Source organism: Rhinolophus sinicus, linkage group LG03 (assembly GCF_036562045.2).
Source record: "Rhinolophus sinicus isolate RSC01 linkage group LG03, ASM3656204v1, whole genome shotgun sequence".
Taxonomy (NCBI): Eukaryota; Metazoa; Chordata; class Mammalia; order Chiroptera; family Rhinolophidae; genus Rhinolophus; species Rhinolophus sinicus.
Window position 1 is genome coordinate 22,397,632 of NC_133753.1, and position 27,295 is coordinate 22,424,926.

At 44.1% G+C, this 27,295-nt stretch overlaps 1 protein-coding gene across 7 annotated transcripts in view; it reads left to right on the plus strand.

Annotated features, from left to right (window-relative positions):
- The window catches only part of ANGEL1 (angel homolog 1), a 91,170-nt gene that overhangs the window by 56,939 nt on the left and 6,936 nt on the right, over nt 1–27,295 (plus strand). For 4 of the 7 annotated variants that reach the window (XM_074327169.1, XM_074327170.1, XM_074327172.1 and 1 more), the window contains exons 2-9: nt 1,861–2,039; nt 13,536–13,650; nt 17,431–18,006; nt 18,938–19,164; nt 19,603–19,672; nt 20,260–20,693; nt 22,913–23,039; nt 23,347–23,457. In XM_074327169.1, coding sequence (XP_074183270.1) covers nt 13,548–13,650; nt 17,431–18,006; nt 18,938–19,164; nt 19,603–19,672; nt 20,260–20,693; nt 22,913–23,039; nt 23,347–23,457 — 1,648 coding nt within the window. In that variant the 5' untranslated portion in view covers nt 1,861–2,039; nt 13,536–13,547. Of the gene's footprint in view, nt 1–1,860; nt 2,040–13,535; nt 13,651–14,447; nt 14,641–17,430; nt 18,007–18,937; nt 19,165–19,602; nt 19,673–20,259; nt 20,694–22,912; nt 23,040–23,346; nt 23,458–27,295 lie in introns of those variants that run through there. The other 3 variants (XM_019733478.2, XM_019733481.2, XM_019733480.2) reach the window with 3 other exon arrangements.

Consider the following 27,295-nt stretch of genomic DNA (forward strand, 5'->3'; position numbering starts at 1 on the left):
AACAGTCCCAGGAAGCAGGACGGATGACTGGATTCCTAAGAATTTGACCTCGCTTCTCCCCCTTCCAATCTAACATTTGTTTTATAACCATGAAGAAGGAAGGACTTGCAAAATCTCCCTGGGGTTGAAGTTCATTGCTATGATTAAACACACGTGTCCTGAGCTTCCCTCACACCAGTTCCTTGCACTTGCTGAATGTGGTTTTTCTGCTGCTGGGCCACTGATCTGGGACCAGCTGTGGGCGCCTGAAAGCCACACACAAAGGTCCAGAGCTTGTCCTCCCACATCAGCGGGAAGCAGTGGTTTGGGGAAGCCACGCTGCACCACCAGGTGGCCTGTCAGAACTTAACTAACCTACACTTTGGGTGGGCTGAATATTCGTGGCAGGGATCCCAAGTTTGACCACCCAGGTTCTAAGATAATGGGGTTCCTAATGAATCCACACTGGTCTGTGTCTTTCTTAGTGCTTGTCCATAGACCCAAGCTCCAACATTTATTTCCCAGCCTGTAAGACAGGTCTGTGTGATATGTGGCGGAATTGCTAATGGCCTGACAGTTACAAGATTTATAAGATATACAGCAGCTTAGCCAGAAAGCTTAGCCATGAAGAAGTGTTGACTTTCTGTGTCTTAATTTTCTCATTAGTTGAACAATTTTAGAATTCCATCCAACCAGTGGAATACTGGTAAATATCTAACTGGCTCTCCAGAAAAGAAAAAAAAAAGAAATCCTGATGTATGGTGTTAGCCAATATCAGGGGTGTAAATGTTCCCGACATGGCTAATTTCAAACTACCAACATGACACTGACCAGCTCAAAAAATGAAATTTAAAGTCGGCTGGAGTTGGTAGAGGCCAATTTCAGCACAACATTGCATTCAACTCTCTCACTCCCTGTTTGGCAAGCCCTGAGGCAAAGTCAATGTAACACATTATCCCAAGTCTAGAGGGTCCCAGGTGAGGAGGGAAGGGCGTTTCTGGGTCCACGTGATCACTAGGTGTAATACTGAGGAAGCCTGAGTGGTGAGAGATGGGATGTCTTTTCACCTGTTGTTTCGTGTTCAAGAGGTTCGTCATCGTCCATGGTGCCAGGTCCCTCTTGGGGGATGCTGCCAGCTTTTTGCCACCTTTCTACTGCTTCCCTAAGAAGCACACCTGTCCATTCACCCCTGTCTCAAACTTTGTGCACTCTGCCCTCACATAGACAAATTCCAGGGGGGCTTAAAGTTATCCTTCCATCCCAGCAAGCCCTGGGGAGAGTGGGCTTTGGTGGGAATTGGACATGCATAAACGTGACCCCACCTCTGTCTGGGACAGGTAACTACTTCCTGGGATCATCAGGGAGAATGGGATCGCTCCTGGGAGCCCTGTCGAAAGGATGCCGACCCGCCTACGACTTTGTGACTTAGGAGCCACTTTCATGTCAGCTTCAACATTCCATGACCTCATGCAGTCATTGTGATCAATGTGCGTGGACCTGGCAACAGCAGTCTGGCCACCCTCTTGGTGGCTCTGGCAGTGATCTTTTCTCATATGTCCACTGGGGCCAAGCCCAGGCTTGGCTGCGAGTGTACAGGTGCTGTGGGGGTGGGGGGCTGTCAGAGGTGTTGTATTTCCCTCTAACTCAGGACCAAACCCAAGCCCCTTAATCAGGTGACCGTGAAGAGCCACCACCATGTTCTTCTCTCAAGGTGGTTGTACTTCAGGTACGAAATATTTCAGTGATGGGTGAAGTCGTTTTCTCCTATGCAGTTCTTCTTCCTTTTTTCTTTCCCCCTTGGGAGAGTGTCCTCCACCTTGGAGTAGAAGATCAAAAGCAAAGCACGACAAACTTACGTTCTATCACTATGGTTTGTTGCAGCCAAACCATTGTCGAGTTCAAACTACTGGGCTGCCTAAGTTGAAACTACTCAACCGTCATTCCCACGCTTGGCTGTTTTCACATGTCTTGGAGTTGAAGTTCACTTGCAGTTTACTGTCAAGAGAATCTGGAGGCGTGTTTGTTCCTTCTTGATAAGCTTGCAGCACATCAACCGTCAGGTCAGTGACTGAAGGGCTTGGGGACGTGAAATTCCCTTTTTGCCACTCAGAAGAATGATGAAGATCTAGGAATTTGTGTAGGAAAAACATAGAATCTTGGATCAAGAGAAATATATAAATCTGAGATACTACTCATTCCTTTAGGCATTCATTCTGAAAAATATTTGTGGAGCATCTACTATGTACAAGGCACTAAGATAGCCACCATTTTGGAGACGGAATGTCGACATGATCTAGACAGGAACCTTTCAGGGCATATTATAGATACAAGATAGAATTTGACAGGGCTACCCTTAGAGTGTGCGGGTCCCGGGCAAGTATTTTTGGCGAGCTCCTGTTCATATAAACAATTTAAGTCACCCTAAACAGCATGGTAACCATTCTAGTGGTGCAATCTCTTGTGGTTTCTTGAAATAAATATCAGACAGGCTGGGGGGAGTGATCAACTTCTAAGATAACTCGGTAGGCATGAGTCCTGGAGACCCTTGGATCATCTGGTCAACCCCACACTGGTGAAAGTGTCCTTAAAGGAGAGAAATGGGGACTAGAGAGTATTTGGTCTTGGTCTAAACTCTGAGTGGTCTGCCTAGATAGGACCATGTTGTCTCAGGTACAAAGAGCAAATTAGAAAATTTTGGAGGAAGGTACTCCAAATAGCCACTGGGCAAAGGCACCGATAAGGGTCGTGATGGAGAGTCTCTGGGAGTTCAAGGGAGGTTGAGGTTTCTTCATGCTGGGGAGTATTCATGGGCTCTAGACAAGTAGCGTCTGGAGGAAGTCATTTCCAGAAATGGAGGATCAAGGAAGGCAGTAGAGCCCAGGGTGGGTGGGAGTACAGGGTGCAACGAGTAGTAGGTAAATGGTGGCCACAAGGACCAAAGAAATTTCAGGGATAGATTCGAATGTAATTAAAAGGCAATAGGGAGCCACTGAAGATTTTTGAACAGGAATGTGATTTAATCAGAGCTTTTCTTTATAATGGTAACCAGCAATATATTTTTTTGCATGAGTTAATTCTGGAGAAATGAAAATGTTCAAGGACCATAATTTTAAACTTTTATATCTTTTTAAAGATCATGAAATGTAACATCTGCAACTTCTTTTTATATGTTATTATTTTTAAATTTTCACTATTACTGCAAGATATCTTTTTAAAAAAATGTTTTTATTTTGAAACAATTTTAGATGACAAAAGAGTTAGAAAAATAGTCAAGTTCCCATATACTCTTACCCAGCTTCCCCTTATGATAGATAACATCTTGTATAGCTACAGGAAAATTATCAAAACTAAGAAATTAACATGGGTAAAATGCTATTAACTAAACTACAGACGGAATTTGTATTTTACCAGTTTTTCCACTAATGTCCATTCTTTGTTCCAGGATTCAATCCAGGATTCCACATTGCGTTGTTAACCATGTCTCTGTTAGTCTCTTCCAACCTATGATATTGATCTTCAGTCTTTGTCTTTCATGACCTCGACACTTCTAAAGTGTACTGGTCAGATATTTTGTAGAAAGTCCCTCAGTTTGGGTTTGTCTGGTGTTTTGTCAGGATTATTGGGAGGGTTACCTTCTCAGTGCATCTCAGGGATACATAATACGTATTACATTGGTCACTTGGTCAAGGTATTTTCCAGGTTTCTGTTCTGTAAAGTTACTATTTTCCCTTTTGTAATTAGCCCATATTTTGGAGAAGATACTTTAAGACTATGTAAATGCCCTAGATCTGCTTAAACATTTGCCCACTAATTTTAGCGTCCATTGATGTATCTTGCCTCAACATTTATTACTGTGGTGTTCTGATGGTGATTTTCTAATTCTTATAATACTTCTTCATTTGTTCATTGGTATTCTTCTGTAAGAGAAAGTGGTCCCTTTCCCCCATTTATTTGTTTATTCAATTGTTTATATTAATAGGGGCTCATGGATTTTTATTTTATTCTCTGGGTTACCATATAATGCTATTATTTATTTTGCTGTTCAGGTTCCAACTTTGGCTATGAGAGCTCATTCAAGTTGGGTCTTGTGCCTTTTTGACATGCTCCCCCCTTTTATTTACTGTTTGATCCCTTCCTTTCTTTGTGGCACCTCAGGAATCAACCCCTTTTCCAAGGAGAATGGAAGCCTACATCTTGGGGATGACATGCAGTTAGGTTGTCACTGCTTCTAATCCCTGTCAGAGGCTAGAGCTAGGAAATATATGCATGTATGTATACTAATCCATGCATAACACACGTCTCTATTTATTTCTATACCCACATCTATTTTTATTTCTATATTCATCTATCTGTATATATATTAAACAAAAACGGTAAATCTGTCCTGATACTTCTGACTCCAAGTCAGCAGCACAGGAGACATGCATGTTTTCCCCCTTTTCATAATTATCATTTCTTTCTCCTCAAGAAACCCCGCTCTCATTTTCTATAATATTTGCACTTATTCACTCCTCTCTAATATACAGTTGACCGTTGAATAACATGGGTTTGAACTGCGTGGGTCCACGTATACACGAACTGTTTTCAATAAATGTCTGTACTGTTTTCGATCTGCAGTTGGAAGTCCTCAGAAGTGTGGGGCCATTGTACGCATGATCCACGACATTTTATACAAGGGACTTAAGCATCTGCAGCTTGTGGAATCCATGGGGGGTCCTGGAACCAATCGCTTGCAGATACAACTTAAGTTTTTGGGGAATCAAAAGTTATAGGCCCCTCACCCCCATGTTGTTCAAGGGTCAACTGTACATATAAGATAGTTTCAGAATTGCTAAACCATATCCCTGGACACAAATTTACCAGCTAGGTACCGCTGTTTGTTAGTATGCAGTTTTTTGTGTGTGTTTATCCTTATAATATCCAGTCAAAACACTTCTATCCCAAGTTATTTACCTCAACTCTTCCTTCCTATACCCTTCGTTGTTATTATTTGATTCAGTTATATCATAGAGTCATTTGTCACAGCCTGTATATCATCTCTCCCCTCATATCCTCATTGATTTTGTTTAATTTACATACAGTGACGTTCATTCTTTGTGGTACACAGTTCTATAGGTTTTGACAAATGCATAGTGTCATGTGTCCACCACCATGTTTCCATTCAAAACAGTTTCAGCATCTTAAAATTTCCCTCATGCTTCCCTTGTATGATTAATCCCTGCCCCTACCCTAACCCGGGGCAATCCCTGTTCCATTTGCCATCATTATAGATTTGCTTTATCCAGAGTTATGTAAATGAAATCATACAACGTGTAGTTTTTGGGGGGTCTGATTTCTTTTACTTAGTAAGAGTACATTTAAGATTCACCCATGTTATCACATGAAGCAGTACCTTGTACCTTTTTATTGCAGAGTAATATTCTGTTGTAGGGATGTACCACACTTTATCCATTCACCTGCTAAATGACATCGTATTTTCTTCTTCTTGGTGATTATAAACAAAACAGCTATAAACAATCACATACAGATTTTTTGTGTCAACATGTTTTCATTTCTCTTGAATAAATACCTAGAAGTGGGATTGCTGGGTCACATACCCTGTTTCCCTGAAAGTAAAACCTAGCCGGACAATCAGCTCTAATGTGTCTTTTGGAGCAAAAATTAATATAAGATCTGGTATTATATTATATTACATTATGTTACATTCATTACATTACATTACATTACATTATATTATGTTATATAAGACCCGGTCTTATAGTAAAATAAGACCGGGTCTTGTATTAATTTTTGCTCCAAAAGACGCATTAGAGCTGATTGTCTGGCTAAGTCTTATTTCTGGGGAAACACGGTAGTAGATATAGGTCTGACCTTGTAAGAAGCTGTCAAATTGTTGTCCAATGTGGCTGTATCATTTTGAATTCCCGCTAGGAATGTATGAGAGCATCAGTTGCTCCACATTCTTGCCAACAGTTGATACTGCCAGTTTTGTTTGTCCTTTCCCATTCTAATAAGTGTGTAGCAGTATTTCATGGTGGTTTTAATCTGCATTTCCCTAATGACTAATGATATTGAGCATCCTTTCATGTGCTGATTGGCCATTTGTATATCTCCTTTGTTGTTTGTTCAGATCTTTTGCCCATTTTAAATTGGGTTGTTTACTTTCTTACTGAGTTTTGAGAGTTCTTGAAATATTTGGATTTAAGTCCTTTGTTAGAAATGTGATTTGTAAATATTTTCTCTCAGTCTGTGGTTTAGCTTCTTACTCTTAACACTGTCTTTCACAGAGTTCAAATTTTAATTTTGATGGAGTCAAATTTTATCAAAATTATCTTTTTTTTTTTTATAGTGCCATAGTAAAACTCTCTGCCTAATCCAAGCTCATGTAGATTTTCTCCTGTGTTTTACTCTATGTTTTATAATTTTAGCTTTTCCATTAGGTCTATGGTCCCTTAAAATTTTTTTATCATGGTAAAATATACTGTATTAACATAAAATTGATGACTTTAACTCTTCAAAGTGTACAATTCAGTATCATTAGTATATTCACAATGTTGTACAACTATCACCACTACCCATTTCTAGAACTTTTTCTATGATTTGGAGTTAATTTTTGTATAAGGTTTGAGGTATTGGTCGAGATTTGTTTTGCATGTGGATGTTCAAATGCTCCCACACCATTTGTTGAAAAAACTGTCCTTTCTCCATTTAATTGTCTTTTTATCAGTGTTAAAAATCACTTGACTATATGCATCCTTTTTGTTTTTTTGTGGGGTTAGTATTTCAGAAACCACATAACCAGCATGTGATGTACTATTTAAACAAAATGTTGTACAGCCCCTATCTATGGGGCTATGTTCCAAGATCCCCAGTGGATACCTGAAACTACGGATGATACTAAATCCTATAGATACTATGTTTTTTTCTCACACATACATACGTATGACAAAGTTTAATTTATAAATTAGGCACAGTAACAGATTAACAATAACTAATTAAGTATAACTATATATTATAATAAGATTTATGTGAATGGGGTCGCTATCAAAATATCTTATTGTACTGTATTCACCCTTCTTTCGATGATGGGATATAATGCCTACATGATGAGATGAAGTGAGGTAAATGACATAGGCACTGTGACATAGTATTAGGTTACTATTGACCTTCTGACAATGAGGTTTACTTGAATAGGCACTGCCATCAGTGAGAGTTGATCTGATAACTGAGATGGCTACTAAGTAACTAACGGCGTGAATACACTGGACAAAGGGATGACTGATGTCCTGGGTGGGACAGAGCTGGATGGCATGAGATTTCATCACACTACTCTGAACGGCGGGCAATTTAAAACTTCTGAATTGTTTATTTCTGGAATTTTCCATTTAATATTTCAATTCTTGATTGACCGTGGCTAACTGAAACTGGAAGGCAAAACCATGGAGAAAGGGAACTGTTGTACTCTTAAACTACCAGTTTATGAGACTAGCTCCCATAGTGCTGAGAGGTAGGCCTAAGACACTTAGTGGGTGGGAGATGAACTGACTCTATAGTTAATTCACAGTGGGGGCAAAAGAGACAGTCCCAGGGGAAGAGTGATTTGTGATTTTGACTTGAAATGAGTCAAAGAGAATGTCAGCTGGGGCAAAGTATGGCCAAATACTAAGGGAATAACAATTTCCTTCTTAATTGCCAATATTCTTGCTAGAACACTTCCACTAGTGGGGATCAAGGCAGAAGGACACTTTACTATCCTATAAGCTGCCATTTATACAGCACTTATAAGTTCTATGGACTTTATATGTATAAACACATTAAAATTGTGTAACAACTGTTCTTATGCTAGTATGACATATTATTTGTATTCTCATTTTATAGATGAGGAAACTGAGCACAGAGAGGTTAACTAACTAGCCCAAGGTCACACAGCTAGAAAGTGGCAGAGCTGGGATATAAGTAAAGCCAGTCTGGCTGCAGAGCTTATGCTACCTGTCTATACTGATCCCCTTGCTGTTCATTGAACATAACAAGGTGTTTCCCCACTCAGGGTAACTGCTGCTTGTGGCTCAGAAAGGTCAGGGCTCAGGTGATAGATTTCAGGAGTTGGCAAACAACAGTCTGAGGACCAAATCTGCTTCACTGCTCATTTCTGTAAATAAAGTTGTTTTTGAAACACAGTCATGATCACTCAGTTAAGTATTTCTGTGGCTGCTTTCATGTTACAAAGGCAAAGTCGAGCAATTGCTCCAGAAACCTACGGCCGGCAAAGCCCAAACTATTTCCTATCTGGTCCTTTACAAGAAAGTTTGTGGTTGTATGCAATGGTCATTGGCATATGATAGTGACTGAAGGTCCTAGTTCTCCAAGGGAAAGAATGGAGGGGAAAGAATCAAAGAAAGAAAGTTGGCACGAACCACATTAGGAAGCAAGATGAGGAAGGACAACAAAGAAAGAAACAGAAGACATTATTATTAGGTGTAATAATGTCAAATGTTATGCAATGGCTTTTATTTATGTAATGATAGTTGTAAATCAAGTCAGATTTCAAATACAGGGGTGGGAATCTTTGAAAGAAAGGCATTTTCAGAATTATTTTGTAAAACAAAAGTCTTTGGAAAATGCAAAGAAATACCCCATTCTGTGTCCACTTTTGCAAGTTTGGATTTTATTATGCTTGGTTTTGTATGAAATTGAAGCTCTTCAGAAAGAAGGATCATTCATTCATTCATTCATTCATTCATTCATTCATTCAATGCATTGAATGCCTTGGTGCTGGGCTAGATGCTGAAGATAAGAGTGGTGAACCTCCTGAAGTACAGTTTACTGAGGGGTCCTGATGAGTAGACAGTGACAATGTTGAGCCCAGAGCGAGGGCGGGCAATACAGAAGCAAATAGGGGGAGACTTCTGGTTTAGACTGTGGGCAGTGGTGTGTCTGTGTGTGGGGGTGTTGGAGATCTGGGAAGGCTTCCTCGGGAAAGGAATGTCTAGGCTGAGACAGGACGGCCCTTCAGGCAGTAACTAGGTGAAGGCAGAGGGATGGGGTAGAGCCGGTGGAGGAGGAAAGGTATTTGAGGCTGAGAGAAAAGCATATACAAAGTCCCTATGGTGTGCTGAAGGAGTCTCGCGTAGTTTGGTGAGACTGGAGTGTGATTCTCATTGTGGGGAGAGTGGTGGTGGGAAGGAAGAGCTGAGAGATGAGATGGGAGGTGAGCAGAGGCCAGCGATGCAGGGCCTGTAATGCTCTGCTAAGGAGTTTGGCCTGTAGTTGAGAATAGTGGGGCTTTGCAGGGAGGTTTGAAGCAGCCTGGCGTGTGGCCTGGCGTGACTTGCATAGTAGAAAGATCGCTCCGGCTGCAGGCTGGAGAGTGGACTGAAGCTAGGAAGAGGATCGACACCAGTTAGGAGTGGCTGCAGGGATAGAGCGGACTGGCTAAACAAATATAAAGAAGGACAAACCACGTAGACTTGGGCATAAATCAGATCTGAAAGTAAAGGGGAGAAGAAAACGCAGCAGGCCAGTATAACTTGATAGATGATTGTGCCGTTCATAAAGAAGAGGAAGATGAGCCAGGCAGTGGTTTTTGGAGGATGGTTGGGGAAGGTGATGAGCGCAACTTTGTGTATGTTGAATCTTTGGGGTACCCCTGGGATATCCACTGGAGAGGTTCACAGGCAAAAGGATTTCTGTGTCAGTGGCCCAGGAAAGCAGTTAAAATGTAGATGTGTGAGTTGTCAGAATATGGATGGTACTTGAAGCCATTGGAGTGGTAAGCGTTTCTCAGGGAAGGACTTTAAAATGAGAGGAGAGAGAACAAGGATGAAATCTTTGGAACACCATCATTAAAAGGGGGATGTTCAGAGGAACAGAAATGAAAGATACTGGGACAAAGTGCCCACAGAGTTAGACGGAAAACAAGAATGTCACAGAAACTCAGGTAAGAGAATCTTACAAGAAGGGGGGGCATGCAAAATTACAGACTATTCAAGAAATAATAAAGCCTGGAGAGAGTCCATTGAATTTAGCAACAGGGAAGGCACTGGAAACTTGTGTGAGGGAGTTTCAGTGGAGTCATGAAAGTGGTAGCTATATTTCAGTGGAATGAAGATGAATGAGAGAGAGGAGGAACTATAGACAGCAGGAACAGACAACTCTTTCAAGAAGCCTGGCTGTGAAGGAGAGGTGAGGAGATGGAGGGATGGCTGGGGGGAGGGGCATGGGCTGAGGGAGGGTTTCATAATATAGGAGCAATTTGGACATGTTTATTATTTTTATTTTTATTTCTTTTTAAATTTTATTGGGGAATATTGGGAGACAGTGTGTTTCTCCAGGGCCCATCAGCTCCAAGTTGTTGTCCTTCAATCCAGTTGTGGAGGGCACAACTCAGCTCCAAGTCCAGTTGCCGTTTTCAATCTTTAGTTGCAGGGGGCGCAGCCCACCATCCCATGTGGGAATTGAACCGGCAACCTTGTTGAGAGCTCGCGCTCTAACTAACTGAGCCATCCCGCCATCCCTCTGGAAGCTCAGTGGCAGCTTGTTGTCTTCAATCTAGTTACAGGGGGCGCAGCTCACTGGCCCATGTGGGAATTGAACCATCAACCCTGTTGTTTAGAGCTCGCGCTCTAACCAACTGAGCCATCCGGCCGCCCAATTTGAGCATGTTTAAATGTTGATGGAAGGAGTCAGGGAAGAAAAGAAGAGGGGTGATCCTAAGGGGCACAATCTCTGAGGAGGCAGAAGGATGGGAACTCCAAACCCAGCACAGTGGTCAGCCATGGTGTTGGGAAGGAAAGAGGTAAAGGTGGTTATGCATGCTGGTCAGTGTGTTGGTGTGGCAACAGGGAGTAGAGAATTTTTCACTTGGTTCTATTTTTTTTCCCTAAAGTTGATAGGGAGATGATCTCCAGAGAGCAGGAAGGAAGGCAGTAAGACAGCAAGTTTGAGAAGAATGGTCATTGTGGAAATGGGAGAGAAAGCTAATTAAGAACACAGGATTGCTGGGGAGGGTTGAGGCCTGAAGTGAGGTTGGAGACCAGCACACTAATCACTCCAATTCGTGTGATTGTTAATTTTACGCACCAGTGCTCAGCAGCCCGGATGTAAGAGCCAAGAAAAACGAGTGGTTTGACTGAACCTAGGCAGGTATAATCAAAGACCAGTGGGCATGAGAGTTGATATTGGGAAGAGAGTGATTTAATATACGGGTCATAGGGATTCCGTGTTGGAGAGAGACAGAAATGATGACGGAGGGGGAAGCTTGAGGGCAGAATACAGAACCCAGGGATTTGATAACGTTAAAGAACAGACAGTGCAGAAGTGCAAGTAGGAAAGGCAGAAAACCACAGGGTGATCCATCAGAGTGTGTGTGTGAATTTCTCATTTCGAAGGTGGTGCAGTACCCAGTAGTGACACATCAAGGGTGTCTGAAGCACAGGGGGAATGAGATCAATTAGGAGGAGGTGACGATGACCTTTTAGGATGTGGGATGGCTCATCCACATTGGTGATGGGAAAACCTGAGGTAGGAAATATTGTGAGTTCAGGGCTAGGGTCTTCAATGAGAGAGGAGGCGTGAGCCTGAGGTCGAGAAAAGACAGGGGTGAGGCTGGGGAAGACACTGATGAGTGCTTGATAAATCACTAAGGAGTTCATGAATGCATGAATTAGTGAATAAGTGAGTGAACGAATGCATCAACTCAGACCAATCTGGCACATTCTGGGGATATCTAGCCATACATCCTGAGATCCCAGAGGAAACACTAGACTCAGAGAAGACAAGTTACTAGGAACGTACGGGTCTCAGGTTATAAGAGTTAAACATGGACAATTTTTTCAACCTATCCTATCTGAGAGGCTGTTTGCGCCCTCTCAACCTGTACATTTCAATATGTAGCCACTAGCCCGTTATAGCTACTGAGAACGAGAAACGTGGCTAGTCTGAACTGAGACGTGCTGTCCACATAAAACACATGCTGGATTTCAAAGAGTTAGTACAAAACATTCTTAAAAAAAACATAAAATATTTCCTTTTTAAATATTGATGATGTGTTAAAATGCTAAAATTTTGGATATATGGAGTTAAATAAAACATATTAAAATTAATATCACCTGCTTTTTTTTTTTTTTTTTTTTACTTTTTATGTGAGGCTACTAGAAAATTTTAAATTACATGTGTGGTTCCCATTATATTTCTCCTTGGCAGCACTGCTCTGGGCCTTGGTCAGTAGTCTCTGCAATCTGGAAGGAAGCATTATGCCACCTGGTATAATAACCAATGAATTAATAAAGACAGCCTCTGTGCTGAACTTCCATATGTATCTGTTGGCATAAGTAAAATTTAAACCCTCAAGGGCTTACGTTTCCTATATACAGACAATTTGCCTCTAAAAGAACATTTTAAACCTCTCACCGTATTGCAAAACTTGCCAATTAGACAGGTCTGCACTCTTGAAACCATTCAGTGGACACAGAGGTCTATCATTGCCTCCACTGTTATCAGTTGGGGTGGATTGAGGGGCTCCTCCATTCTCTTGGAATATTTTTGACATAATGAGGCTGCAGTTAGTACAGATTATACTTGTAATGTTCCTTTGACCCGGGAAGCCTGAGGCACTTCTCCAGGCCACGTCTTCGTAGCATCTGCAGTTATGGTTCGCTTAGCAATGTAATATTACAGTTTGGAAGGCCCTTATTTCTGCCAGGGATTGTGGAAGATGACCTTACATTAGCAGTAGCCAGAGCTGTTTTGGGCCTAAATTTTAAAATATAATAGTATTTGAGAGCTTACTGTGGGTCAAGCACAGTGAGGAAACTAAGGCTCCAAGACATTAGGTAACTGGAGAAATTCCATGGGTAGGAAGTCGCAGAACTAGCATCTGAACTCAGGGGGTCTAACTCCAAAGCTTGTGATGCTCACATTACCCCACACTTTTCAACAGAGCTGATTATGGATCCGGAAACAAAAAGAAGGCGGCCTTGCTTACTTGGCCTCAGGAAAAGCCTCTGACAGAACATGGCATCAGTTGGCCTGACATGTTTTGCCCACACATGAATTGAATAGCCCAGTTGAGGTTAGGTCCTTCAGCAGAGGTTCCCAAACGTACACGAGAATAACTTGGTCAGTGTTTAAGGGCCCCACCCCAGACCTGCTAAAACCCTGGAAGTAGGGCCTAGGAATTTATATTTTTAAGACATTTTCCAACCGGATAAGGAAACCCTAATTTCACAAAATGATAAAAATAGCCTCTAGCTAAGTACTTTGATTTAGGGTCTGATTTGGAACTTGGACTTCTGGGTAACTATTGAGACAAAATGGCAGGGAGGTACGAGGAAGGTTTATTTAAGCCACATCAAAGGAGTGGGCCTGCTTTGGGGGCTCCTTAGGTAACATTTATACATGAGTTTCCAAGAGGTTTCCCAACCTTCAGATTGGCCCTGGGAGTCTCTGCTTCATCTCAGGCCAAGGCATGAGTGCTATCACCTGAAGGCAGACACTTTTCTAGAGCTAAGGGAAAACGGGAAGATCACCGTACTAACTCTCCTTCTTCTTCCTTTTAGCCTTTCAGTGTTATGATGTACCCAGCTGGTCCTGGATCTGGTGACTCCCCAGAAGACTTCCCTGAACAACCGAGGCTCCAGGCACAAATTGAAAATTGCACAGCTCAGACACAGGGTACTGAAACTGGTGGCCTTATACAGTCCTCCCTTCTTCAGAGGGTAGTGGGGGCAGAAGATTGCGGGTGAGAGATGGGGGAGACTCAAAGAGGTCTTTGGGTAGCGTAGCATTAATAGAAGTCCTGGCCTTAATTTAGAGACATATGCTTTGTTCAATCCGTAAACAAAGATTTATTTGGTTCCTACTATGTGCCTGAGACTGTTGTAGGCACTAGAGAGACACCTTAATGAAAACCAACCAATCAAAGACACAGACTTGGTCCCTGCCATTTTGGAAGTTTCTTTTCCCCCTTTCTCGACTCCCTTACTGATTAGACCCGTCCCCACCCCACCTTCTTTTTTACAGAGTAGGTTGTAAAAGAGGGCCCTTTTGGAACAGGATGAGAAAGACAAAGGTGTGGACTCATTTTGTGACTTAGAATCTAAGCTGGGGAAGACAGTAGTAGAGTCAGGAAAAAAAGAAACATGGGGAAGAAGTTCCTCTCTCCTCTTTATGAGCTGAGAAGAGTGAGATTATAGAACTCAGAGTTGGGCGAGGCCTTAGAGAAAGTCCAGCTCTTCATTTTACAAATGAGGAAACTGAGGGGCGGAGAGGTTATCTGGTGGACCCTTAGTTAGGTGGCAGAAGTGGCTTTTGAGTAATACTGTGGAGCCTTCAAGAAGGCACTTAATTTGGCGCTTGGATGACTTCCGGCGATCAGGCCGCGTCCGTTGCCATGGGAACACCCCCCCCCCGTCCCCGCCCCCGCCGCCCGTGCGGGCGTCCGTGTATCCCTATGCTCCCAATAAAGTTGTTTTTGAAGCGCTGCGGTACTTGTACGTGAGACGGCCCCGGGGCGGGGCGAGGTCGGGGCGGGCCGAGCTGCGGGAGACCCAGCTGGCCGCGGTGAGAAGGGGCGGTGGGTGCAGGCGCGGGTTCCGGCCATGATCGCCTCGTGCTTGTGTTACCTGCTGCTGCCGGCCGCGCGCCTCTTCCGTGCCCTCTCAGGTACTGGCCCCGCGTGCTGAGAGGCGGGAGCCAGGCCCGGGCCGGCCCACGGGGCCTGAGGCGGCGTGCGATCCGCCCTCCCCAGCAGTGCTGAAGTGTGGGGAGGTGGCCCTCGGCCACGGTGCCAGTCCTGGTCTCCATGGGTCCCGGGCCTGGCCCTCGGCCCTCGTGGGTGGCCCCCTGCTCACGCCTGCAGCCTGGTGTCCTTGGGCCACGGTTAAGCGGAGGGGGGGCTGGGGAAGAGGCAGAAGCCGCCCCTCCCCGGTTCCGGGGATGCTGAAAGTTTCTGGGGTCTGCTGAGTCACTGCCCTGGGGGTGTCGGAGAGGGTTGGGAACTCGGGGCCGAGGCGAATGTCCAAGTTCTCTGGTAGGGGCCAGTCGGCCTTGGGGCACCGTGGGCTAAAGACCTGTGCGTCCCTGTCTTTCCCTGGGTTGACTCCACACCATTCACAGCTGCCTCTCGGTTCCCCTCTGTCGGCGGAGTCTTGGGTTGAAAAAACGGATGCTCAGAATCCAGAGCCGCGTTTAAACCTCAGCTTTGAAGCAGTCTCCCGTGCACTTAGCGCTTAGAGATGAAGTGGCGTGGAGGCCCAGCTGGTACTTGAGAGAGAGAAGAGAGAGTTGTTCTTTCACTTTTTCGTGATCTGGCTGCGCTTTTTCATTCCTGGTCTTTAAATTCCCGAAGCTCTTAGGTGACCATCACTTCCTCCCAGAGGCCCCACAGAACTCCCAGACTCTTCTCTGACAATTTAGGGAGCAGGACAGGGCCAAGAAGTATTTATAAATGAGGGCTCCAACTGTGCATTCTGTGCTTTTCCTTGCTGGGTGTGTAATTTATATTACATTTATATATATATAGGTTTCATATAAAATGTTTATTTCTGTCTGGCACAATGTTTATTTCTGTCTTGCTCACCGTGTCTCTAGTGCTAAGCACACTACTCAGAATATAGAGAGCCCTCAATTTAGGAATGGCCTGTGTGTACTTACTCTGAGGAATGAGAAACTCCACAAAAGTAATTGTTTTCAGAGAGCTGAAGCACATTCCTTTAACCATGTTGCTATCATTTCTGGAGCTCTCCCAATGTCCATAATGGCACCTTAGTGACATATACTAGTCCAGAGGTTTCTAGACTGTTGTTTTAGCGATCTCAGAAGAGGGACCATCTCTCCCCCCCCCCCCCCATTAAAGTAATTCCACTTAAATTAACTTTGAGTACTTGGTTTTTACAGTCTCTCTCTCTCTCCCTCCCTCCCTCCCTCCCTCCCTCCCTCCCTCCCTCCTTCTTTCCTTCCTTTCCTTCCTTTAAATAAAAGGATTCTGCGATTCTGCTGCTGAAAACAAACCACTACCACCAATAAAAACCTAAATTTGAAGACTAGTAACAGCACACATGTAAACCAAAGAAACTCTGCCACCTGGTATACATAGAGGATGTCTTATGGAGCAGGGAATTAGCAAGTTCCTGAGACTAAAGCCAGGGAGTGCTGGGTTTAAAGCAGGGTTTCCCAGTCTCAGCACTATTACATTTGCGCCTAGATAATGTGCTGTGGGGCTGTCCTTTGCACTGTAGGAAGTTCAGCAGTTTCATTATCCTCTAACCACTAGATGCCAGTAGCATCCCCGCAGTGTGACAACCAGTGTCTCCAGGCAATGCCAAATGTCCCCTAAGAGCAAAATCACCCCTGGTTGAAAACTGCTGGTTTAGAGAGAGGTAAATCCACACAGGCCATAAATAAGATAGTGTCTTTCAACATTTGAACCATTCTGATACTGTTCTTGCCTTTTTAAAAAAAATAGAGCTGATACAATGAATCGCTGGTGACTGAGGGTCAGCATCGTGCATGTCACTTGTCCTGTGTCATAACTTAAGCGATTTAGTGTGTAGGGGGTGTTTGCACCAAAATACTGTGCTTGGAATTTGGGGGCTCTAATTTTAGAGTTTTTCCCACCTGCTTTCTTGGCTGTTGCCTGTCATTTGTGGCTGCTGTAGCAGAGAGATGACAGCTGTCTCTTGCTGTCAGTTGTTGGCCCCTTCTGATTTATAGCCTCTGTTGTGCTATGGAATGGGAAAGCTAATAATGAAGTTTGTGAACGTCTATGAGTAGAATAAATAGCTTTGAGAAGAGGACCAAAGACCTTTGTTAAGAAGCAAATTGTATAGATTTTGAGACATCTTTTTAGTCCACTTTAGGACTTTTTCTTTTGGAATGCATTCATAGATTAGAGGATTTACAGAACTAGAAAAGCTCTTGGAGATTACCGAGTTCAGATTTCCCTTGTCCCCATTTTATAGTCAAGAGTGAGTCCATCTCACTAGGGGCATTGTCCAAGGTCATATAGTGTTGTTAATGTCAGTGCTAGGCCATAACACACAGCTCTGATTCTCGATCATGTTGTGGTTCTAATGTAATGTGGCTCTTAGAACCAGAGATCTAAGAGGAGTCTTAACCTCTAGATAAAAAGGTGTGTTATATATGACCATCTCTGTCCTAGATTATGTGGGATAGCCATTCTTTCATTCCTGCACTGAACATTTATCAGCTCGTGAACCATATCAATTAGTTAATACTTGTGAAGCACTTAGAACAGTGCCTGGCACGCAGTGAACACTGCCCTCGGATGATGACGATGTTCCAGGCACCAAAAGGGCTGGGCTTGGTGATGACACAATGACGAGCAAGGTGCACGTGATTCTTGCTTGAATGGGATGCACCTCTACTTGGGAGAGGAGCGTGGCTGGGGTGATGCTGTCATCTTATAACATGGTATTTTGGCTCTCTTCTTAGATGCTTTCTTCACATGTCGAAAAAGTGCCCTCCTGGCAAAGAGCTCGTCCCCTCAGGTAGAGAGTGACTTTGCCATGTCTCCTCGGGGCCCAGACCAGGAGGAGCGTGAGGGCCTGCTGCAGCAGTGGCAAGAAGAAACGTCGAGCCAGGTGCTCTCAACTGTGAGCGAGGGTCCCCTCGTAGACAAGGGACTAGCCCAGAGCAGCCTGGCACTCCTGATGGATAATCCCAGAGAACAGGATGCTGCTTCAGAGGATAAGTGGTCCAGCAGGCAGCTGAGTGACCTGCGGGCAGCAGAGAGCCTGGAGGAGCCTTTCCTTGAGGTGCTAGGAGAGGAGCCACTGCCAGAGGTCGAGGGCCCAATGTGGGCAGCTGTCCCCATGCAGACCGGTCTCCAGTATGCAAACTGTGCTGTCCTCCCAATGGGTGCCCTGGCTGCAGAGCAGTGGGAAGAGGACCCTGCAGTGGTGGCCTGGAGCATAGCACCCGAGCCTGTGCCCCAGGAAGAGGCTCCCATCTGGTCCTTTGAGGGCCTGGAGCAGTTGCAACCTCCCCCAATGGAAATTCCCTATCATGGTGAGTCTTGACAACGGACTGAGCGAGCCAGAGTGGTAGGTTGTGGTGTGTGTGGGCAGAGCGATTGCTAAAGAAGATATTTGATGGGGAGCTCGGCCACTGCCTTGTGTTTTTCTGAGAATCTTGCCGTGTCACATACAGAGGGGCCTTAGAGACCATCTCTTCCAGCCCCGTGGTCTTTCAGATGAAATAACCCTGGTGCAGAGGTAGCGGGACATGCCTAAGTCACATCACTAGGTTAGAGGCAGAACAGAAAGTGGACCCTAGTTCTGATTCTCAGTGCTGTTGTTTCTCTAGAGGTGACCGAAGGGCTTTCTGGGTGGGTGGGGTGGGGGGGGTGGAGAGTGGAGGGCGTCCACTCTCTGCCTCAACCAGAATAACTTGTTTTATTTGTGCTGCATATTGGGCTTCCATTAAAATTTGAAGAATGAGTTCTGTGGCGCAAGTAGGTTTGGAATCCACTATGCAGCTCCATGCTTTACGGGAGATAGAGGACACGTTGTGGTTTCTACCCTACAGACTTTTCCAGGTGTAGAGTTAGGAAATACCCAAGGCTGAGATTACTCTAGAAATGTCTTTAACCTCAGGTAACTATTAAGCATATTCATCTGAATAATTCCCCAGAGACCCAAGGGTTTGTCACAAGTGAGAAATGATCAGCCTGTATTTATTGAGCATGTACTAGGTGCTAGGTACTGTGCTGGGTACTGGGGATACAGTGGTGAACAGGCCAAGGTAGCCTCTGGCTCTGTGGAGCTTCCTGTCTAGTCTGAGAATGTCCTTAGAGCACTGTTCAAATCACCACAGCGAGGGATGGGTGACATGGACTATGAAAAAAGGAACTTCAGACATAGTCACACGGAGTCAAGAGTGGAGATGGTAGGCCCTGTGGGTAACATGTAGCTGTGCACCTCTTCTCACCCCTTTGCAGAAATCTTGTGGCGAGAATGGGAGGACTTCTCCACTCAGCTAGATGCTCAGGGCCTGGAGGCAGGGGATGGCCCTCAGTTCCAGTTCACTCTGATGTCCTACAACATTCTGGCCCAGGACCTGATGCAGCAGAGCTCCGAGCTCTATGTGCATTGCCACCCGGATATCCTTAATTGGAACTATCGCTTTGCAAATCTCATGCAGGAATTCCAGCACTGGGACCCTGACGTGAGTGAAGGGGTTAGGCGGAGTGCCACCTTGCATTTGCTCTGGACCTCGGCTGTTTCCCAACGCTCTTAGGAAATGAGTGCATTCCCATAGCCGTTCGTAGGACTGGAGTCATGCCTAGGACTGCAGCTTGCCTGCCTGGAGTAAATGAGTTCTGGCAGACAGTGAGAAGACTCTCCCTAGGTGCGCTTTCCAGCACCTTTATGCAGGGAGGGAGACTTGCGGGATTCAAGCACTGGGAAAATCCAGAGCATGCGTCTGGTCTCCTCAGCTTAACTCGGGGCCTGTCCTTGCTGGGGGTGGCTGTCTGAGAAGAGTCAGCCCTGTGGGGAGTGCCCATAGCAGCTTCCCACCTGGCCTCTGTGCCTGCTCCTCGAGTGGGAGTCACTCAGCACTCTGGCTACTCTGGACTGATGGCTTTCCTTGTCCATTGCCCAGATCCTGTGTCTCCAGGAAGTCCAGGAAGATCACTACTGGGAGCAGCTGGAGCCCTCCCTGCGCATGATGGGTAATGCAGCTCTCTGCTCTTTCTTCCTACTGCCCTGTCTGCTCTCTCCTGAAGGCACCATCTTTTTCTTTTGTCTTAGTAAGTCCCCCGTCTCACCTGTGAGCTAGCTCCTTCTTTGTGCGGGTGAGAACGAAAGCAGCGTTCTGCAATTTTAAAGCAATTGTGCCCTAATTGGGCCCTGATCCTTGAAGTGACCAACCCTGTGAGGCTGAGTATTAATTATTATGCCTATTTTACAATGAGGAAACAAGTTCTCAAATTTTCTGTGACTTGCTCAAGGTCACGAAGCTACAGAGCTGGTAGGTCGTGGAGCTCGGACACCAACTTGTCTGACTTCAGATTCCATGCTTTTCCTATCAACTTATATTGCTTCATACCCTTTGTCCTTCCCCGTAGAGCCTCTCGGTCATCTGGTTAAAGCTATAAGGGAACCTCTGCAGAACCAAAGAATTGGCAAGGGCAGGTCCTCCCCTTATTGACTGGCAAGCGCAATGCCTTACGCACACACGCTGGGTTACTGCCACTGATTGGAGGCATGCAGGCTTCAAGGACTCTGATCCTTCTTCTGGGCGGGGTGTTATTTGCAGGCTTTACCTGTTTCTACAAGAGGAGGACCGGGTGTAAGACAGATGGCTGTGCTGTCTGCTACAAGCCCACGAGATTCCATCTGCTCTGTGCCAGCCCCGTGGAGTACTTCCGGCCTGGCTTGGAGCTCCTCAACCGGGATAACGTGGCCCTAGTGTTGCTGCTGCAGCCACTAGTCCCAGAAGGCCTGGGGCAAGTCGCAGTGGCCCCCTTATGTGTGGCAAATACGCACGTCCTGTACAACCCACGCCGGGGCGATGTCAAGCTGGCCCAGATGGCCATTCTCTTGGCTGAAGTGGACAAGGTGGCCAGGTTGTCAGATGGCAGCCACTGCCCCATCATCTTGTGTGGGGACCTGAATTCTGTCCCTGATTCACCTCTCTACAACTTCATCAGGGACGGAGAGCTCCAATACCATGGGATGCCGGCCTGGAAGGTGAAATGGGGGAGGCCCCTGCGGGGTGGGAGTGTGGCCTAGGGAGAGACTCAGCTGTTGGCATTCAGTGCTGCTCCTCTGGCAGGGACCTCGGTTACACCTGCTCTGGCTCCCTCCTGCTTTCTTGTCCCCAAAGTCTGAAAGTTAGGAGCGCTTGAGTGCCTTTGGCATATTGGAATCCTTTCCGTTTTTATCATTAATTTATTTTCAGTTTATAAGTAATACATAAGTAACATCCTTGCAAGAATTGCAACACCCTAAAGTAAGGCCAAAGTGCCTTTTATTACCTACATTCCCTGCCTCTCCCCTGAGAGTCAAGGAATAACTTTGAAGTTTGGTAATATTCTTGCGGATCGTTTTGTATGCATTTACAGTGATAATCTCTGTTCCTGTGATAATTTAATCATAATTTACATTTATTAAGCACTCACTGTGTGCCAGGCGCTATTTTAAGCACTTTACATGTGTTAACACATTAATTTTCACAGTTTCTTTAATTGCTTCCATTTTATAAATGGGGAAATGAAGGCACAGAGAAGTTCGATAATTGGCTTACTTGCAGGTTGTTAGTGGTGCAGCCAGGATTTGTAACCAGGTGCTTTGGTCTCAGAGCTCTTGCCCTCCATTACTAGTCTGCTGTGATTGCTTCTAACAGCTGGCATATAGTCTATCGTGTGTGTGTGTTTATAAACATGGTAGATTACCGTACATTTCCTTGTGTCGCTTTTTTTTTCCACTTGGTGACATATACATGGATCTCATTCCCTTTAACTGCTGAATATTCATAGCATATATATCTCATAGCTTATCATACTTTATTTGGCCGTGCTGATGGGTGTTCAGCTTGTGATAATTTTTTATAAGTCACTTAATCTCCCTGTTCCTCTGTTTGCCCTTACTGATCGAGCTATGGCTTCACTTTTGGCAAGGCACAGTGGAGGAAGGATGCAAAATGACTGAATTATTGTAGCGCACTTTGGGCTTTTATTTTAATGAGGTTACTCAAATGCCAGCAATGTCCTGCTTGCCATGTGTGCAGAGAAAGGCATTATCCTGCCTGAAAGTTGCTTTAACTAAGGAGCTCAGGGAATAGGCAAAGTCATTTACTAAGTGCCCACCTCGTGACAGGTACCATTAGGCGTGATGAGTAAGAGCGTTCATTCTGAAGCCAGACAGTCCTGGGGTCACATCCCTGCTGTGCCACCTTGGGCAGGTTACTTACCTTCCTCAAGCCCCATTGCCTCATCTTTACACTGGGGATATAACTGAACCTATTTCAGAGGATTTCTTGTTTTGTTTGGTGGAGTAAATAAAATACTTCACATGAAGTGTTTTCCAGTTCCTTCTTCAAAGGAAGCAGTCAGTAATTTGGTGGTGGTTATTATTATCAAGATTCTTAAGTATATGTGGTATCATCCCACTTGATTACAGAGGATGTTGAACCCAAGAGAGTTAACTAACTCGCTCACAGTCACACAGCTAGTAAACGGCCCGTAAGTCCCAATACTTTGGATGGCGTATTGAACACCTACATCCTTTAAGGGTGAAGAGAGTGTGTCTCTCACTGCTGCCTCCCCAGCACTTAGCTAGTGTCTTGCACATAGTTGGCACTGAAATATTTATTGTCAGTAAATGAAATAAAGGGAATTGTGCTACACATTGGAGGTGTACAGATGACTGATGTTGCTGAGTATTTCCCCTACTATGCTCTGTCCTTTCCTACGCTGCTCATTGACGGAGGATGGTGACGTACGTATGGTAAAGTGCTGTGGTGTATTTCCCGTTTGGTTTGATCCCTGGTTTCCCAGTAATAGGTTTTAGAAGCTAGACCTTAATCCAGAAGATTAGGATAAACCTTTTCCCATTGCATGTTAGAGCCCCTGAAAGTTGACGTTCCCTGTGGAGAATCGTGAAGGTTTTTCTGAGGTGAAACTCAGGGGCCCACGTGTTCATACAGTTCTGTTCTTTGATTCACATACCTCACTCTCCTACCCCTCATTCCTGTCTTATGGACATTTCAGTGTTTGTAGTAAAAAAAATAATAATAATAAGTTTTAATTATCTCCTTATTTCTAACCTTCCCCTGAGACTTACGTATTTTGCTTATATTATGTATGTCGTGTATGATTATGTGTGTGTGCCTTTTGTCCGCGTGTCCCAAAACATGAGCTGTTCCCTTTTTCCATCTCGCTTTCCTCATTCCCACCCGTTCTTTGTAGGTATCTGGACAGGAAGACTTCTCCCATCAGCTTTACCAGAGGAAGCTGCAGGCCCCGCTGTGGCCCAGCTCCCTGGGCATCACTGATTGCTGTCAATATGTCACCTCCTGTCACCCCAAGACATCAGGTGAGCATGTGCCACATTCTTGGTTGGCTGTGCCTCCATGCTCTTTTTGGGAGAAAGCTGGCATCTCAGTGATGCACAATGCAACCTTCTCAATTATCTTAGCAAGTTCCTTTGTTTTTCTCACTGACCCCTTCATGGTCACCTAGTGAAACGGACAACTTTAAGTCATAGCTGTTGTAAAAGCCTCTTTGTCTTCCGAGCCAGACTTCCTCTGTGTCCCTACACCGGAAGCTTCTTGATGTTGAGGAGGTCTCAGCATGTGGCTCCTCTTCCTGTCTTTCACTGTATGGCTTTTCTTGGTTTACAGAGAGACATGAGTATAGCCGAGACTTCCTGCTCCGTTTCCGCTTCTGCCACATCGCCTGTCAGCGACCAGTAGGACTGGTTCTTATGGAAGGAGTGACAGACATTAAGCCAGGTAATGAGAACTAAACTGGTTTGCTTGGTCTTCTTTCTTCTTCACCCCCCACCCCCATATCTGTCAATTATGCGATTCTTAGTCTTTCTTAGGTATAATTCTTAAAGATCAGCTTCTGATAATAAGTGTGCTTAGAAGGAAGGTCGGTGGAGTTCAGTGGCCTTCTGCATGCATGAATGTGCAGTGTGGTAAGAACATGCACCAGGAATCAAGACCTGGGTTCTTATCAGCTCTGAGACCTCCAGTAGCCGCTTAACCTTGTTAGGCTTAAATTGCTAGGAACTAGTATGTATACAGCATATATAGGAAAGCAGAGCCGCATGCTAGGGCTTTGAAAATCAAAGTAGTCCTGGTTGTAATAAAAAGTTATTCATACTGAGAACTTCCAGATTGAACGTAGCAGAGTATACTTGACATTCTACCCTTCTTGTCTCTGAAATGCCAAAGCAACAAGGAGAATGGAAAAAAGAAATGTAAACTCCATCTTTGAGGAAACTGGAGATCTGAAGATATCTGGAACCATGAACCCCAACACAAGCGGAATAGCTGCAAGAAGCACTGGAGATCATGCAGGGGTGCAGGAGGAAGTATGGAGAGACTTATCTGTGGGGCTGTAAGGATCTTAAAAAGAACCACAGAGTGCATTTCTCCAAGGTGAGGAGTGTACCTTGAGGCACAAAACCAAAATCATTGTTTCATCAGCAAGAAAAGCATACACAGGTTGTGACAGGAGCTTGTCTGAGCCCGTTTTGGTCCTAAGAGGCAATGGAGGAAAGACTGCTCAAGGAATCAAGCCATACTTGCATGAAGCAGTCTGTTTAAGTGGTGAGGGAAGATGGGATACAGAGCTGCATATCTCTCTTGGCTGGGGAGAAGTGAAGATGAAAGGGACTCATGTACAGCCCTGTGTCATAAGGAAAATTCCTGTCACTTGGAATGCATACTCAGTCTTTCCCTATATAAACTTTGTACAAATAGCTGGTAGAGAAACCTCAGCTCATTCACAGCTGGGCTGCCCAAAAGGAACCAGCATAAAATACTGCAAGGAACCATACTAGAAGACTACAAGAAAAAAAGGTGGAAGGAACAGGAAAAATAAAAGACAAATAAAGAATACTTCAAAGGTAAAATTTCTTGCCTTGGAGCATATGAGAATTATGCTTATTTCCCCATAAATAAAAAAATAAAGCAATTGCCTTTATAAAATAAGAGCACAAAAATAATATAATTTCCTTTTTAAAATAAGATCAGACACATGGCAAGACATCAGAATATGAAATGTAAGCTGCAAAGCTGAGGAAAGAAGTGGAATAAAATAAAAAATCACATAAAATGAAGACAGAATTGGATGCAGCACAAGAGAGAATAGATAACTGCTGAAAACAAGATAAAAGACAGAGGGCAGGGTGGGGAAAGCAAAATAAAAAGAAAGTAAAAGGATAGAAAGCACTAGAGAGCAAATGACAGTAGTGGAAAATAAGGCAATTCAACATACGCATAATTGGAGTTCCCCAAGAAGAAAACCAATATAGTGGCACAAAGGGCATATTTAAAGGTATGATTCAGGGAAGATTTTCCAAAGACAAAAAGATCTGACTCTTCAGATCGAGAGGATATACCATGTCTCAGTAAAAAATGCCATCGGAGAATCAGCACTGAGATACCCTAGTGAACTTACTAGAAGTAAAAGGTAAACAAATCATTTGGGCAGTTAAACCAAAAAGACTGGGCTACTTTTAAGGGTAAAAAGAATCAGGTTGACTTCAGACTTCTTAACATTAACATTCAACTCTAGAAGACAGATGAGCAAGGCTTCAAGGAAAGAAGGTATGGCTCAAGAATTTTATACTCAACCAAAAGCCTTTCTTGAAGAGATGCTAGAAGACTAACTTAAGACAACCAAGCAATGACTGGAAAAAATATAGTAGAAGGAGTGGTGGTAAGCAATGAATTGTTTTTTCTTGTAGGAATTTAATTTGAGTGGCATTTTGCACAGAGCTGCGAACATTTCAGTGGCTCTGTTTTTTTTAATTGCAAAGGTAAAATATTATTATAACTGGCAATAGCAATGATAAATGATGAAGGCTGCCATACACTGAGCGACTGCATTGTGACAAGAACTGGGATAAGTGCTTGTGTCAGTTGGGCTCAGGCAGGCAGGCAGTGGCTCAGTGTTTGAAGATTATAAAATCTTAAACAGTAGTAGGAGCCCACACAGGTAATTAATTTCTTGTTAAAAATAGGTTATTTAAAAAAAAAAAATCAATGCTGTACTTGAAACATAAACATTTCAATTTAATAATAAAATTAAACCAAGAACCTTTACAATATATACTGACAATCACTTTGTAAGTAGAATTATTATATAGGGGGAAAATACCCAGTTCACTAACAATGCAAAATAACAGCGGTATTTTCAAAATTGAGGTTAAATTTAGATAAACTCACCCGTCCACCACAGACTGTGAACATGCCCTTGCATTTGTTCAGTACCCCCACCGAGGGCAGACAGGCTCCTGATGGATCTCTTCTAAAGTCCCCAAATGTAAAAAGCCACCACCATTTTTAGACCATGAGTAGAAAGACTCCAGCACAGTATAAGGAGATCATAGTATATAATCTTTTTTCTAGAGGATATGTTTAGATGTCCTAGCAAATAATATTTCCAGTGCATCACCAGAGTCATCCAGCATAGCTGTGCACATCAAAACCTGCCAGCTTGACTGCCGCTGACTTTAATGGGTAACATCCAAGTTGCAAAAGGAGCTGCAGTGCCTGGCAGTGATGGCCTAACTTTTCCACAAGCTGACATTGACACTGCATTGCACCGGAGCATTCTACATCACCCCCCAGTTGCATAATAAAAAACTTTGTGATTGGTGCTCTCCCCAACTCCTTCTGTGAGGCAATAATTCATCAGAAGAGTATCTAAATTTTAAGTCCCCCCCATTACACATTTTTTTCAGTTATTAATGATTTCTTTCCAGTATGGTTCATAAAGTCACTGAGATGGGTTATTATGTTTTCTGTCACATGAGCACTTACATGTTTATATTGAACTCTGGAGCTTCAGGTCTTTTAACACCGACCAACAAACCGTGTGCCCAGTTAAGTGCGTTACAGGAAAAAAAACCAATCGCTAAGAGATGATTTTTGTAAAGCACTACTTACAAACTGACCAGAGGGCCACAGAGCAAAGGCTGTCTGATCAGTTTTCTAACCAGGAGAGTTCTGCATCCAGCTTCTCCTCTGGCCCGTGCATGACAGCGCTTGTTATCCCTTTGCAGTACTTGCAGAACAACTTCCTCGCTTGGCTGCTGCTTGCTGGCTTGGGTGCTGAATGGGCCAGGAAGGTGCTGCAGCTCAGGTAGAGGCAGCTGTGGCCCATGAGCTCTTGTGGTCTCGTGGGCCATGCGGAGGCCTTGAGTCCTGTGCCATGGCCAGAGCAATGCTGTCTGTACACGGTGCTGTGTGGGCAGAGCCTGGGGTTGAGGGAAACCATTTTCAATGTCCTGCTGGTCACTGTGATCTTTCTGGCATGTCATAATGGTAAAGGAGGTGACTCAAATTGAAGATACTAGTGCTATGAATATTTATGCTCCAAATAACATCACATCAACAGTCACCGAGTGAAACTGTAGCATTTTAAAGAATAATAGTCAGAAATAACTAAAGGTAGAAGGTTTTTGTTTCCCCCCCCACCCCAAAGTAACATTTATTTAAAGGTTAATCAAAATTCTTAGAACAGCATTTATTATAATGTGAATTTTGATAATTGACTACATCAGTGGCTCATTAAGAAAAACACTTTTGTGTCAGTCCTGCTCAAGGGTAGAAG